Raw genomic sequence first — 15,628 nt, forward strand, 5'->3', positions numbered from 1 at the left:
TTGGGGGGTGAACCGGAGGAGGGCGATTAAGGGCCCCGAAAGGGCTGGGCAAAGCAGGGGCCGGCCGGTCTGCAGTGCAGAGGGGCAGGCGGGGCCAGGAGACACAGGCGCTGAGGAAGGAGTGCTAGAAAGGAGAGGTCGGACATGGGAGAACTTTCAGTGCAAAACATTCCCGGTATGAAGGCTTGAGGAGAGCTGGGAGCTTTGAAATAGGCATTTAAAGCACAAAAAGTGGGAACTGCTTACAGTCCTGAAAGGGACAGACAGAGGTCACCAAGGCCCGCTGGAATGGGAACGCCAAGGGCGATGGAGCTCACCTGCCTTCCAATACATGTCCAATATGTGGGACCTCTTGATCCAACTGCAGCCTGACCTGGGAACTTGAGATTCACAGATAGATATGGAAGCGTTAGGAGTGGGGAGGGCTTTGCAGGTGGGAAAAAAATTACATGATCAAGGTTGCAAAATATAAATGAGCTTGGTAGGTGTGGGAAAATCTGGTGTGACACGCCTGAATCTATGGGGAAGGAATAAATACAGATAAGTCCTCTCTTCCTCTTTGCTCTGTGCCATGCTTAATAATGCCGCTTCCTGTCCAGTCACCCCAGCTGAGAATCTGGAACTCCACTTAGGAACTTCTCTCTCCTTCATCTACAGAATTCGTTGTTAAATCCTACTGACTTTACCTCCTAAATATTTCTCATATACATCTCTTCCCACCCATCCCTACTGTTACCCCTTAACTGAAGCCTTCTTTTCTTCTTGTCTGGATGGCAAAAGCTTCATCTCTGTCTCCCTGTTCTTGGATGGCTCGGTTGTACAATTTTATGAGCAAAGTTCCCAAAAGTCAAGGCCTTTAGTGGTTCCCCAGTGCCACAGAATCAAGTTCAGACACCTTCAGATGACACACAGGGCCTTCTGTGGTCTCGCCCTGGGCTCAGCTTGGTTACATAAATGACTATTTCTGCTGGTCTGAAGGTCTTCTTGTTCTTCATGTTGGCCTGGTGAATACCCCCTCATCATTCTAGAGTGGAAGTGACTCTTATTCTGTTGGGGGCTTTAGTACAGTGTTTGCCCCTCTCTGTTGCCTCTTATACACACTGTACGGCCCAAACTTCTTTTCAGTTTTTTTTTTTTTTAAGATTTTATTTATTTATTTGAGAGAGAGAGAATGAGAGACAGAGAGCACGAGAGGGAAGAGGGCAGAGGGAGAAGCAGACTCCCTCTGAGCAGGGAGCCCGATGCGGGACTCGATCCCGGGACTCCAGGATCATGACCTGAGCCGAAGGCAGTCGCCTAACCCACTGAGCCACCCAGGCGCCCCTCAATTGGTTTTTTTTTTAAGATTTTATTTATTTGAGAGAAAGAGAGAAAGAGCACGCAAGTGGGGGGAGGGGCAGAAGCAGAGGGAGAAGCAGGTTCTCCACCGAGCAGGGAGCCCGATGTGGGGCTCGATCCCAGGACCCCGAGATCATGACCTGAGTGAAGGCAGATGCTTAACCAGTTGAGCCACCCAGGAGCCCCTCCAATTGTTTTTAATGGCAATCTTTCATATTGCACTGAGAGTTCCTTAAGATAGTGACTATCACTGGTTTTCCAGAGCAATGCTTGGCTTGAAATTGGCACTCCATACATGTTTATTGAATTAAAGAAATAATGGATAAAGCAAAAATAACGATGAAAGGGTCAGATATTAGAGAGTTTTAAAAGCTAGTCAGAGGAGATTGGGGCTATTCTTTTTGAAAGAAGATGATGTGTGCAAATTGTTTTAGGAAAATGAGTCACATAGGGGCACTCAGATTTATTCTCATTTTTATACCTCTGCTCACATTGTTTTCCTTCTCTGAGTTGCTATCACTCTGCCTCTCTCCCCATCCTGTCCAGTGTAGCTCTCTCATTACAGAGAGTATTTTAAAGGCTCACTGGAAAGACAACAGGATTTTGTATAAAAAGTAAATTATTATTTGAGTCTGCCATATTTCTAAGTTAGCCTGTCCTGTCTGGGAGGGGGAAATCTCCATAAAAAGTCTTTTCTACTTGCATAGTCACCATTATACTGGATAGTTGCTAGTTTGACTACTTCGGAATAAAAAAGGGATTCAATAGGGGCACCTGGCTGGCTCAGTCAGTGGAGCATGTGACTCCTGATCTTGGGACTGTGGGTTCAAACCCTATGCTAGGAGATTACTTAAGATAAAATAAAATCTTTTTTTAAAAAAAGGGATTAAAAGAGGGATTCAATAAGAAACAAGAGGATTTTAGCTAGAATCAGAGAAGGATATGTCATAAATCAACAGCAATTCTCCACGGAGCAAAATAGTGTTGGAATTGACTGAGCCCCAAAGTAAGCATGCATGTACTCTCTTATACTTTCATTCATTATATATGTAAAATTATATCATACACACACACACATACACACAGAAGTGTGCTGATAAATATATAACCATTGGCTCTCCACAAAAAAAAAAGAAAGGCACTGAATTGTCATACTTGCTGATTTCTGTAGATTACAAAACTCCACCCATGGCCAGTTTTAAGCACCTAGCGTGACATCACTGAACATGGAATTGGGAAGAGATGCTAACAACCTGCTCTTCCAAAGCCTATGCTTTTGGGTTGCAACGTAACTGTGTATACACACTTTTGGAAGCCTGCTATACGCAAGACAGAGTGCTGAGGTCACTGAGAACACAAGGCCCTACTCTTAAGGATATTAATGGCAGTAGGAAGGTGGACAGACTAACAATTATGATACTTAAGAATTACTAAACTAGCAGTATATGCAAGGTATTATGGAAACATAGGTAGAACACCTAACATATGTAGTTATAGCTAGGCATTTAGTTATATAAGTCGGCCTGAGAAATTCAGGGAAGGCTTGGTGGGGTGCATGGAGCATCATTTGATCTGAGACTCGGAAGATCATGGGCAGTTGGCCAGATGAAGGGCATTCTGGCTGAGAGAACATAACAAGTTCAGAGAACTACAAATAATTCAGGATCACTGCAGCATAAAGTGTAAGTTAAGAGAGCCACAAGAAAATAAGCTGAACACATAGGAAGAAGCCAGGATCTTATTTGTTTGTTTGTTTGTTTTTAAAGATTTTATTTATTTATTTGACAGAGAGAGAGACAGCGAGAGAGGGAACACAAGCAGGGGGAGTGGGAGAGGGAGAAGCAGGCTTCCCGCGGAGCAGGGAGCCCGATGTGGGGCTCGATCCCAGGACCCTGGGATCATGACCTGAGCTGAAGGCAGACACTTAATGACTGAGCCACCCAGGTGCCCCCAGGATCTTATTTGTTAATGCTAAGATGTTTAAACTGTAGGCCTCAGGGAACTATACAAATCACTTGGAGAACATATCTGTTAGAGAGATCCCCTAGTAAGCAATGTACAGAATGATTTGGGGGAGATTGGAATTGGAGCCCAAGAGGCTGCTGAGGTATGTGCTAAATGAGAGCACGGGAGAAGCAGGGATCGAGGACAATGGTGGTGTATGTGGGGTACCACAAACAGGAGATTTATGGGCTAGAATCACTCAGACTTGGCTATATAGGGTGGAAGACACCTTAGAAGGACTCCCGGATTTCTGGCTTGGGACTTTCAGATAAGAAAGAGGAAAGTTGGGACTCATGAAGAAAAATAATGGATTTAGTTTTAGACACATTGGATCTGATGCACTTACATGATGTCCAAAAAGCAATGAAGTGTTTACTAGAGCTCCGTGCTAGAGTCTCAAGCAGGTAGGGACGAAAGCAGGTGGAATGACAAAGGGCGAGGCTGCAGAAGCAAGAAGGGAGTCAGATGCCACAGCCGCAGACCTCCTTCACTGGACAGCTGCCTTTTGTGGCCCCACTGCAACGATACTAGACTGTTCTGTCCCTGAACCTGCCTGGTCATCTCCCGGCCTCTCTTCTGTGAAGCTCTGCTTCTTCCTTCTCTCCCTGTCTTCTCAGTGCTGCTTTGAGATGTTCTGTCGATCTTTACAGGCTCAACTCAACGTCACGGACCCCATAAAGCCTCCTTCCTTTCTCCCCCATTTTGCTCCTCCTCTCCCGATGCCGTGTCCTCTATCCAGAACACAATGGGCTGCTCAGGATTATTTGTGCACGTTGCCAACAGTGAGCTCCTCGGAAGATGAAGAGCTCGTCTCTACATGTCCCTGTGTCTTCCACACTTAGGCCAGTGTTAGGCACTTTTTTGGATTGTGAGAGGATGTTTCATTAAACTGAAGAGGATATTGAATATAAAGTGCCTACTCCACAATTTTGCTTAATGTTGACCTCACTCTAGCTTTAAATCTCTCACTCTTCCCCCAACTCATAAAGGAGCCTAAAGACAGGGTACCAGCCGAGCCTTCTTCTGTCTGGAACTTGGGATATCTGCTTGCCATTTGAAGAATGCACAAAAGGCTATGTAAAGAAATATAGTTTGTCATTTTCAAGGTTAGCTGATTTTTTTAGAAGCTTTATTTGTTTATTTGAGAGAGAGCTTGAGCAGGGGCGGGAGGGGGCGGAGGGAGAGGGAGAGAATCTCAAGCAGACTCCCCGCTGAGTGCGGAGCCTGACAAAGGGCTCGATCTCACAATCCTGAGATCATGATCAAGAGCCTGAGGCTTAGCTGACTGAGCCACCCAGGTGCACCTCATGGTTAGCTGATTTTAAAAGGCATGTGTGTGTGTGTCCAAATTAAGAATGCTGCAGGACTACAGGTTTCTCCTTTTTTGTAGGCATATAGGAAAATGTATTTTTCTCTCCTGGTGAAATTATGTCTCAAAGCTACAAATGTAAAACTGGGAATAAACAATGTTCATCTAACCAAGGGACACAATGCACATAACTGCAGGGGATTTTCACTGAGGCAGTTTATGGGGTATGTACAAAGTCTTTCCTTATACAGGATGGGAATGTGAAAATGGAAAGCTATTCGTTGATGATAAAAATAAGATGGCTCACTTAGGTACCTGTGTGCCGAGTGAAAAAAATCACACTTTTTTTTTCATATCTTAGTGACCTTTATACTATGAAGGATACAGTTGAACCCAGACAAATGTGACAAATAAAACGATTAGAAATGAAAAATGGACTTGTGAAAACACTCCCTGTAAACTTGAGAAACCTCTGATTTAGGCCTGATGCTGAAGAGTTTAGTATCATTAATGCCTGGTAAGATGAACCACTGATGAATCTCCCCACACACCCTAAGGGACTTCAACCTCCCAAATACCAGCCCTACTGCCTGCTATTACACTCTTAGGCCTCTTTTCCCTCCTGTCTTGGAGGGTTTTCCTTGTTCAAGATTTCTTGAAAAAGCAAGTAGCACTGGAGGCAGTTGGAGGGAGGCGGGGGAGAAGAGAAAAGACATATTTAAGCCCCTTATTTATCTCGGTTCTTCATTTTCCAGGAGCCTATTGTACGAGCAGAGCATGCTGAGGAGGGGCACAGAGTAGTGAGAAGGACAGGCCAGAGGGGAGGGTAGTGGAGGGGACCGGCGGGAGGAGAGCGAACATGAATTTGGTCACATGCATCTCACTGGATTGGAACAGTCTATGAGTAATTGTTATTCCCCTTTTATTGATGAGAAAATCAAGGTGAAGAAAAACTGACTCAATCTTACCCATGTTCTTTTACCCTGCTATTTTCCTTGAGAATATTAATTTCAACATTTTATGTAAAGGCAGGGTATAAATTATATATTTTTATATACATATACACACATATATATATTACTGTAATTATATTAAAAGGACCAAGTGAAAACATAAGAAAAAGAATATAAGCAAATGCTAATAAACTGTGGTTTTGGGAGGTGGGGTAAAGGATACCTTTTTTCTTATCCCTCGTTTTCTGTGGTTTTCCATAATATGCATGATTGCTTTTATATTGTCATCAGCAATAACAATAGCAACAGCAAAAAAAGGATGGATTGCTTTAAAAAGGAAAGCATCTTTTGTTTCTTGGGTGAGCAATGTTCCTCTGGTAAGGTGGAAGGCTTGTAAGAAATTTATGGAAACAAAGACCGGTATTTTAAAGCCTTCTTTAGTCAAATAAAACCTATAATGAAAAACTTGTCATAAACTCATGGAGTTTGCATTTGGACTCTGTCCCACAGTTCCCCCCACCAGAGGAAAAAGGAACGAATTAGGGAGACTCAGTGCAAAAGAAAACTGGTAGTCTGCTCCATATGATATTCTACACACCCCTGCATCCCTTGGAAAGCAAATATTTGCATCCGTAGTATGATCCATTACCAAGATTATTTGTGCCTCCAAAATACCAAAGGAACCAATCAATTCCTTTGGAATATACAGTCAGTAATTCAGATATTTTATCTACCCAGTGCTCCACGCCAGAAATGACCAAACTGACAGCTCTTCTGGCACTGTGTGGATAGAGCTGAAATGTGACAAACGGGATCATTTAAACTGTATCTCTTCAATATCAAAACAACCAATGGTAAAGCCAAAGATTTAGTCAATCAGATAATCCTTTGTCTAAGTTCCAAGTTCCAAGCCATTATTTTGAGTAATTCCTTTGATTCAATTTACCAAATATTTAGTCAGTTTCCTAAAATATAATAAAATCTCTAAATAATAGGGAAAAAAAAATCTCTGATCTGGATTTTCTGCATGGGGGATAAAAGTTAAAAACAAATAAAAATGCACATTTATCCCTTACGTATAAATGCTCTTTTATTTCCTTTTTAAATGGAGTTCTCTTAGGCTATGCACATTTGACTTTAATAACTTGGTTAGAGAGACCTGTCCCAGACAGAATATTTATTAAAATGTAAATTAAACTTGCCTGAAAGAAAAAGAATGCAGAGAAAATACTGAAACAAAAGACTCTTGGTTATAGGAGGTGGAGGCTTGAACCTTTTGAAGATTTGAGAAAAGAACAATTTTAGAAGAGAAAAAAGCCAAAGGAAAGGCCCATTGATTTTGGACAAAACTGGTTCCTTTGCATGGCTCTCACCCCTACTCATCAGTCGGGGCCCTCATGTCTCCTAGGCTCCGAGCCCTGGTGTGGGGCTGTCTTCAGCTGGTGCTTCTGTTGTGTTCACACCTCACCCGTTCTTTCTTTGAAACATGTCTCTGGTTCACACCTTCCTTTAAGTTCTCCTGATGGAGAATCTCACTACTTCATGCCTGAATCACCACCAACAATTTCCAAAGTGGCCTTTCTGTCACCTGACTCCTGCCCTCCAAATCTGTCTCATCCCCATATTGATCATCCCCTCCAAACCAGTTTGCTCGCTGTTGCTTCCTGCTCACCACCCTCCTTGTTGGTTGCCTCTATGCCAAGTTAAAACTCCTTTCTCTGCCTGATAGTTGGGATCCTTCACAGCCCCTTAGCTGTCTCTTAAACACACACACACACACACACACACACACACACACTCCTAATTAATGCAATCTTCCTTTTTACTGCTCCCCCAAATATGTCACTCATTTTAGTCAACCAGATCACTCGACACCATAAAAATCCCACCCGTGGGCTCTTCCTTGTCTCCTTTCCAAACCCGTAACATTCTCATCCCAGCCAGGTCCTTCGTGTGTGGCGTGCTGTCCCTCTTGACTTTTACTTTCCAAATTAGCTCCATCCTAATGGAGCCTACTCAAATGCCACCTCTTCCAGGGAGCCTTCCCTGATCACTTTAGCCCCACAGTTTTCTTTCTCTTCTCTGAACACCCATCCCATCTCCCATCAAGACTGAATCTCATGACATATTACTTCAGTGCACTTCTGTGGATTCATATGCTATCCCGTGTCTCTCAGCGGGGGTCTTATTGCCATTTGTACGAGGGCACTTCTTCAAAGGGCAGGACTGACTGGCACATTTCGGGACATTTGGTGCCCCTCCCTCTTGAAGGCTCTCTGACAGTGTTGCGATTGTGACAAACCCAAATGCTCCGAATACATTTCCAAATGCCTTAATAATTAAAAAGTTCCTTAGAGAAGTTACTAGAACATATACACATCTGTTCAACAGCTAATCTGTTTAAATGGTGAATGTATATAGTATTTTAAAGAATGAATCCATATTTGTCTTACAGTTGCCAACACAATATAAAACTAGGAAAGAGGCTAATTTTCAGGTGTTAATCACCACTCCATTTCATAAGATGTTCCACTGAACCCTCATTGCAACCCCGGATGCTGCTATTGATCCTCCTTTTCTAGATTAGGAAACTGAGGCTCAGAGAGTTCTGCCTATTCAAGGTCATACTATTCGATTAGAACCCTGGCATGTAAGCCCAGGATTGTTTGGAGCCAAATCTTTGACTTTTTCTTCTATCACCAGCCTCTATAAAGGCTCTATAAAGCCTATCTGTAACAGCTTTGAAATAGGAGTGTGAACATGTAACATAATTAGCAATTTAAAACACATTATTAATGCTGATAGGTACTAATGACTATAATTGAGAAGAAGGACATTAGACCAGACAATTTTTTTTAGAATTTACAACAAGAATATAAATTGGAGTCTAATGAACAAATTTACTCACTGACCCTTGCTGCAGACATTAACCCATGTTTGATCTCAAATTGAGATGTACATATTCTTTACCTTCTTACTGTATTTGTCAATGTTTGTCTTGGCAGATGGTCAACAGCTCTAAGTTTCCCTTAATCAAGTTCTGGGTAACGGATGGCCAAACAAGCCTTGTATTAGGTAGCATTGCTAGACCCAAAGCAATAGGAATCTAAGAGCCGGCAATAGTTCTCAGGTCCTTCCTGTCTGGTATCCTTAATAAAAAATGTTCTGTTAAATCAAATCTCAAAGTATCATTTAAAATGGTGTATAGACTCCCTTTAAGTTATAGTTCCTTATTCATTTCATGCATATCTACAACACCCACATTTATTAGCAGCTCATTTCAGTGTGTGCCCATATGTCCAATTAAAATTCTTCATATATCAGCTAATCTAGAGTTTCGGAAGTAATAGCATGTATATAATCCATATGCGTACTTTAAAAAGTATGCTCAGTTTCTATCTAAGCACACAGGAAGAACTGTATTCCCTGCAGGGGGAAAAAAGAGAGAGAAAGAGCTGGTATTGCTGATTTCAAGTTTTCTTTCTCAGCTATGAGAATAAATGTTTCCTATGTACTTATTCTGTTCAGCAAAGAAGAAAAAGGAACTGAAAGCTAAGTTCATTAAGTAACTTAGAACAATTGTGTAAATATAGCTGAAAATGTATATGATATACAAGTATTTTATTCTTATATTGCCTTATAAACTGTATCTACTGTAACAAAGTTGCACTTCATCCACTAGGAAAACCACTATTTAGCTGTAACCACATCCACATTTGGTGATCTGAAAGCTAAAGGGATTTTTAGTTACTCTTACCAGGAGAAACACATTTAAAAAAATGTAATCATTCTTTCTAACCAATGAATTGAGGTTGGTGTTAGCCTTTTTACCAGAACATTTCCTAAGGAGAGTGCATTTTCCATTTCTGCATGCTGGGACACTTTGTAGGGAGCTGAGGGAGAAGGTGATAGGCTCTTTCCCCACTAAAACTAGTAAGCCCAGGACCGGGAACCCCTCTCAGTTATTAAATCTCAGTGAGAAGCTGTAGAACGGTAGGAAAGTTTCATTTTTGCTCTGACTCATCTTTTCTCCAACTATCTTATCAAATCTCTGTCATGACATAGAATTCTTAAAGCTACCCAGCTGCTCCCCAGAGAAGCCACCAATGGTGCAGGTATTTCGATTACATTTCCCAGAGAATCGCACACATTTTAAAAGTGGATTTCTAGAGTTGCTGTTTATATTTCCTTCTATCCTCCCAGCACCTCCACTGATACCTGCTGGTGTGCTCTCACATTTCCCCCACCTATTTTTAGATCTTCGGTTGCTTTAGAGATGGATTTCACATGTAAAGCAGACGCTTACACTGTGAAACATTGGCATGATTGTATTTTGATTTTGCCGTCAGCTAAGGAGGGCAAAGTTGATGCCATCCTGCAAGGAACTCTATCCCACACTGTTTCCGTGGACTTGCTGGCTCACGTTTGCTTACCTGCTTCCTCGAAGATACTGTGCTGCTGAAACATCTATTAGAGGTCTTTGAGTTCAAATTCTTGTTCTGATGGGTTGAGTCGTTTTTCCATGTCTTAGAGTTTTCTTTAGGATCTGAAGGAATGGGATTTAAGAAGAGGATCCTAGCTATGAATCCGTAGAGGACGGTGGCCAGTATCATTGGCACAACATAAAAGACACCAAAGTCCATTAGGTAAATAGGTGAGTAGTAATTCCTGGAGATCTTGTAGCCACACGACACCACAACAGCATCTTTGTAGGTGCTAATGTTGAGATCCAGCAAGAAGAACCAGAGCATACAATAAATGGATGTGAAGGCCCAGACAAAGATGATGATCTTTTTGGCTCTGGAAAATGTGCAGAGAAACTGGGCTTTGATGGGGTGACAGATCGCTATGTACCTCTCGATGGTAAAGGCTGTGATGGAACAAGAGGATGCATTAATGCCCAAGTACTGGAGGTAAGTGATGCAGAGGCATCCGGCGTAGCCGTAGACCCAGGAACCATAGATACTGTCTGTTATGTTGGGGAGGCCTGCAGCCACCAAGACCATGAGATCGGCTACTGCCAGACTCACCAGGTAGCAGTTTGTGGGGGTCCTCATGTGCTTGGTTCTCATGACCACCAACACTACCATGATGTTGCCCACGATGCCCAAACCACAGATTATGAGCACAAGTAAGATGGTGACCACTTGGTACTCGAGGGCCACCACCGCTCTTGGCTGAAGCTGTGTTTGGTTCAGTTCACTTACTGTCTCGTTTTCCATCTCCACAGGTTTGAAGTTTCTCTGAAACACTTCTCAAAACATCCTCTCCCCGGTGGCCTTCCTTTATCTCAGTTGTTCTCTCCCCCTGTGAAGAGTTAGAGTCCAAATTCATTCACAGCGTCCCCGTTTCAAATGGAGCCGGTCACGGGCAGGTAGCTCTTTTCCTCTGCTTTCACCTCCCGTGTTTCTCCAGTAACAGGGCTCGCATGAACTTCTGAAAACTCCCTTTATTGCAACTCTAGTGTAGGATGGAGGAACTGTCTTTAACCAGCTTAATAAGAGGCACCTGTTTCCTCTTAATGGAGAAAAAATGCGGAAGAGAAACAGAGGAAGCTCCCTACTTTGAAAGGGTGCCCAGAAGGAAAAGCTAAATGATATCTGCTAGCTGAAAAAGAAATACAAAGAAATCTCTCAGATGCTTGGGAAAAGTGTAAAGAGGAAAAAGGGACCAGGCGTGGGGGGAAAGCGGAGAGGCTCAATGATGAAGCTTGGTAGGAATTTAGAGTTTGCCTCCTTTGCTCTCAGAGGGTGGGATCGCTGGGCTACAAAGCCCCCAAGTCTTTGAGCCTGCGTTTCCCCCTGCCGCCCTGCCCTACCTTCCCCATAGCGACCAGTTTCTTCTCTTACCTTTCCCTCAGTAGCGCTGCCTGCTTTTTTTTCCCGGTGGATGAAGCAGTAGAAAGTGCAAGTTTCCAATCCCGCAGGAGGTCTGGTCTACTTTGCGGACGGGGAGACCGCTTTGCTGCGCTCAGTCCTCAGCATCGCAGTTCGTCTGAACCCTCTGGACCCTTTGCGAGTGTGGCCCGAGCACGGCCGCAGCTGCCGGAGCTGCCTGGGGAGCCGCGGGGCGAGCCTGTCAAATCAGAGAGCGTCCCCTAATGAGCACACACGCTCTCTCCCTCTCCCCCGCCCTCTCTCCACACACCGCCCCCCCCCCCACCCCCAACTGCCTGTCCTTTCTCACTGATTCATTATCTTCTCCCCTTGAAGGATCTCCTTTTAAATGTGCTGATGACTCCGTCCTCCATCTGGAAGGCTGAAATCCTAAGCAAGGGGTCTGGGAGCAGCTGGGACTGCACTTGCTTCTAGTCTAAGTCCTGCAGGAACTCCAGGACCCGAGCAGCCCTGAAATATATTTACACTCCCTGTGTGATAGGACTTTGGGGAGAGCAAATTCTTCTCAGTCCAGACACAGCCCTTGAAGCTTGAAATATCTGTCTGAACTGAAATCAGCTAGGATGGAAACCCTTAAACCGTTTCTCCAGTGAGCCAGTGACGATGGCCCCCTCCTCTTGTGTTATATGAATGGAAAATGAGTTGAAATTGATTTTAAACCATTTCAGCTGCACTCTGCCGAGGCTTATAAAATTATTTTTCTAAAAACTCTTTGAGCTAAGAACACGGACTTAAACCTACGTATTATCTGTTCAGTTTGTTTTTCAACTCTGGCTCTGCATCACTTATTAGAATCTCTCGACCTGTTCCGGGTGCCTCTCCCCTCTTCACCCACCTCTGGTATACCCACCACGGTCCCACCCAGCAACGTTTAGTGTGTATTTATCTCTAGGTGAAAATATCCCGTGGAAATCTAGGCCAGGGCCACTCTGGTACCACAGCTCCGAAAGGAAACTTCATGGATGCTTTTTTAGAAAAGTGTACTTCAGCTTGACTTTTATTGCTCTAAAGTAGCCCATGGGCAAATCCTTACCGTTTTTTATAGAGGCTCAGAAAACGTGTCTCCCTTCCACAGGCACCAGCGGAATATACGGAATGTTAATGTTTGTCCACTTTTATTTTATGAACTGACACGAAAAACCAGCCCTGAACAAAATTCCTTATATGGTGAATAGTTTTATTCTCCGTTTTAAGAAGTTTAGATGTTCTTCCTTCTAGGTGTCGATGGAAGTGTAGATTTAGAGTATACAGAACCATGGGGATATCAAAACCATGTGCAAGGCTAGGTACCAACAAGATGAAGGTGAAACTCTGGATCGTACTGGGTAATCCCACCCTCTGAACCACCGAGGGCTCCTTGACTATCTACTTCTCTTTTCAAAGCATCATATCACAAATGAATGACCCACGACCCAGATTCAGCTTTGAGACATTTATTGTTTGGTGTGTACAGTGTAGGCTCAAGTGTGATTTAAAATGATTTGACTGTTGTCTCCTTTTCAAAACTGGGAGATTGTATACTAACTCTGAATTTCTGTCTCTCATAAAAATTAGAAAGATCGGACAATCCTGGGCCTCTATTCCTGAATAGAAATAATCAGCTGAAGTTGAGTTGTGGCAGGGGGCAGCGGTGTATGGGGGTCCTTCATACAGGATGTGCCCTCTTGGATTTTCCTCACCCCTCACTTCCTCCCTATTTGTCTGTCACGCATGCTAGCTTCCCTCAGTTATCACACATTCCCGGCCTCTGTAGCCATCTGAGGCTTGCAAGTTCCTCAGAGACAGTGGAGGGTACCAGCCAAATGCACAGTCTCTCACCCCGAGTAGGATTTCTGCTGGCACTCTACTTTCCTTCCCCAACTGCTTCAGCACACTGGGTAGCAGATGCCCTTCCTGCCTCTCTCTCTGGACTAGAGGACAGAGGTTACTCTGAACACCCCATTTCTTGCTTAGCCCTTTACATTTTGGAATAAAAAATTGCTTCCCAGGAGAAGGCACTGCCTTCCTTCTCCACCCCAACCCACCACTCCAACCAGAATATCTCTTGAAAAGTCATAGTTCATATAGCCCATCTTCCCACTCCTCCCCAGGATTTGAGCTTTCAGGACTCCTGGGAAGACCTGACAGCAAATCTTACTCTTGGGTAGTAAAGGTGAGGGGAGAGAGCAGCCATAATGCTCTCGGCTCTGGCAACTCCAACTCCATGCCAAATCTTACCATATTCCTCACTGTTTCTATATGACGTCATCATTCTGAGTCTCTTATTTTGTATCTCTATTCATTTTTTAAAAGATTTTATTTATTTATTTATTTATTTATTTATTTATTTATTTATTTATTTATCAGAGAGAGAGCAAGAGAGTGAGAGCGAGAACACGAGTGGGGTGGAGGGGCAGAGGGAGAGGGAGAAGCAGACCCCCTGCTGAGCAGGGAGCCCAGTGCGGGGCTCGATGCTAGGACCCTGAGATCATGCCCTGAGCCGAAGGCAGACGCTTAACCAACTGAGCCACCCAGGCACCCCTCATTTTTGAGCACATAATTGTTACGCTCCGACTATGTACCAGGCACCTAGTATGTAAAATTTTGTTTTTATCTTCGCATAGGTCATGGTCTATTGGGAGAAGCAGACTTACAAACAGTTACAGGGAGAAATGCACTAACAGCTTATGTTGAGAGGGTTCAGGTGTGAAGGGAAAGGCATCTGTCGGTGGTGGGGGCCACATTATAACTGACCATGGCTTTTATATCTTTTGAGTACTTCTGACTAGAGAGAAGTTTGAAAACAGTCTAGTGGTATCTGTTTGGAAAAGACTGGTGAGTCCTGAGTACAGCCATGTAGATGGCAAACCCACACACCACACATTCGCTTGGCAAGTCTCCATTCCTGGGACACATTGGCTGACGTGATATCACACCTGCCAGGCCTGCCTGTCTCTACGCAGGAAGAATTAGGGCAAGCCCCACCCTTATTTCTGGAGGTGATCTTAGCTATCTAGGGAGGAGGTGGCTGTCCACAGGTTGTCATGAATCCATGAGTAGACAGATGATTATTTATACCATCAGCCTTTCTTAAACTTTAGCATGCATCTGAATCTCCTGGAGAGCTTATTAAAATCTAGATTCCTGGTTCCATTCCCGAATTGCTGTTTAAGTAGCTCAAGGATGGGACCTGAGCCTTTCTTACAAACATTTCTTATAAACTTCCAGGTGATGCTGATGCTGTTGGTCTGTGGACCACACTTGGAACAACACTGACCTAGCTCAATTGTTCTAATATGGGAGGTGGGGAGCAATGATGGATCAGAGTCGCCTAGACAGAATTTTTAAAATGTACATACTAGCTTAGTCCTCCTATATGTTTTGGGTATAGGTGTATTCCTATAATCGGACTCAGGCTTGAGAAAGAGATTGGAACTTCGGACAAAAGCAATTGACTTGTATATATACACATATATGTGTGTGTGTGTATATATATATAAAATGTGTATATTATATATATATACATATTACATGCAATATATGTATTATATAAATAAAAATAAAAATACATTATATATATTACATGCAATATATATGTATATATTATATATGTTTCTCTATCTTATATTGTCATAACTGGAGCTTGGCTTGGCAGATGGAAAATTGTTGGGAAAGAATATCTGTGCTCACTTCAGTCAACTGGCACTAGGGTCAGAGGTAATGCAGAGCATGTGACTAGGTCAGTGGTTTGTAGGACCCAGACCAGGGTGAGGAGAAGGCAACATTTCAAGGAGACACCAAAACCTCAATGATTAATAGAATCAATATCCTCATGGACTATTTTTTAAATTAAGATAAATGCAAACAAGTCTATGATGAATAACATATCAAAATTTTAAATAAAGACACTATCAATATTATGAATTTTTCCCTTCCACCTCAGGCTCCAAGTACTGAGCCTTTTTAAAAATTTTAATATTTTGCTTATTATGGATTACTTTGCATTCATTTTTTAAAAGATTTTATTTATTTATTTATTTATTTATTTATTTATTTATTTACTTACTTACTTACTTACTTACTTACTTACTTATTTATTTAAGAGACAGAGAGAGTGCAAGCAGGAGGAGGAGCAGAGAGGGAGAGGG

At 43.0% G+C, this 15,628-nt stretch overlaps 1 protein-coding gene across 1 annotated transcript in view; it reads right to left on the reverse strand.

Annotated features, from left to right (window-relative positions):
* The window catches only part of TRHR (thyrotropin releasing hormone receptor), a 42,960-nt gene extending 32,084 nt beyond the window's left edge, over positions 1-10,876 (reverse strand). The window contains exon 1 of the mRNA XM_045896041.3: positions 10,038-10,876. Within this exon, the coding sequence (XP_045751997.1) occupies positions 10,038-10,826 (789 nt within the window). The 5' untranslated portion in view covers positions 10,827-10,876. The remainder of the gene's footprint in view (positions 1-10,037) is intronic.
* Between the last annotated feature and the right edge of the window lie 4,752 nt (positions 10,877-15,628).

The sequence above is a fragment of the Mirounga angustirostris genome, unplaced genomic scaffold (assembly GCF_029215605.1).
Source record: "Mirounga angustirostris isolate CCGP_5_RB_7025 unplaced genomic scaffold, mMirAng1.0.hap1 SCAF_4, whole genome shotgun sequence".
Lineage (NCBI taxonomy): Eukaryota > Metazoa > Chordata > Mammalia > Carnivora > Phocidae > Mirounga > Mirounga angustirostris.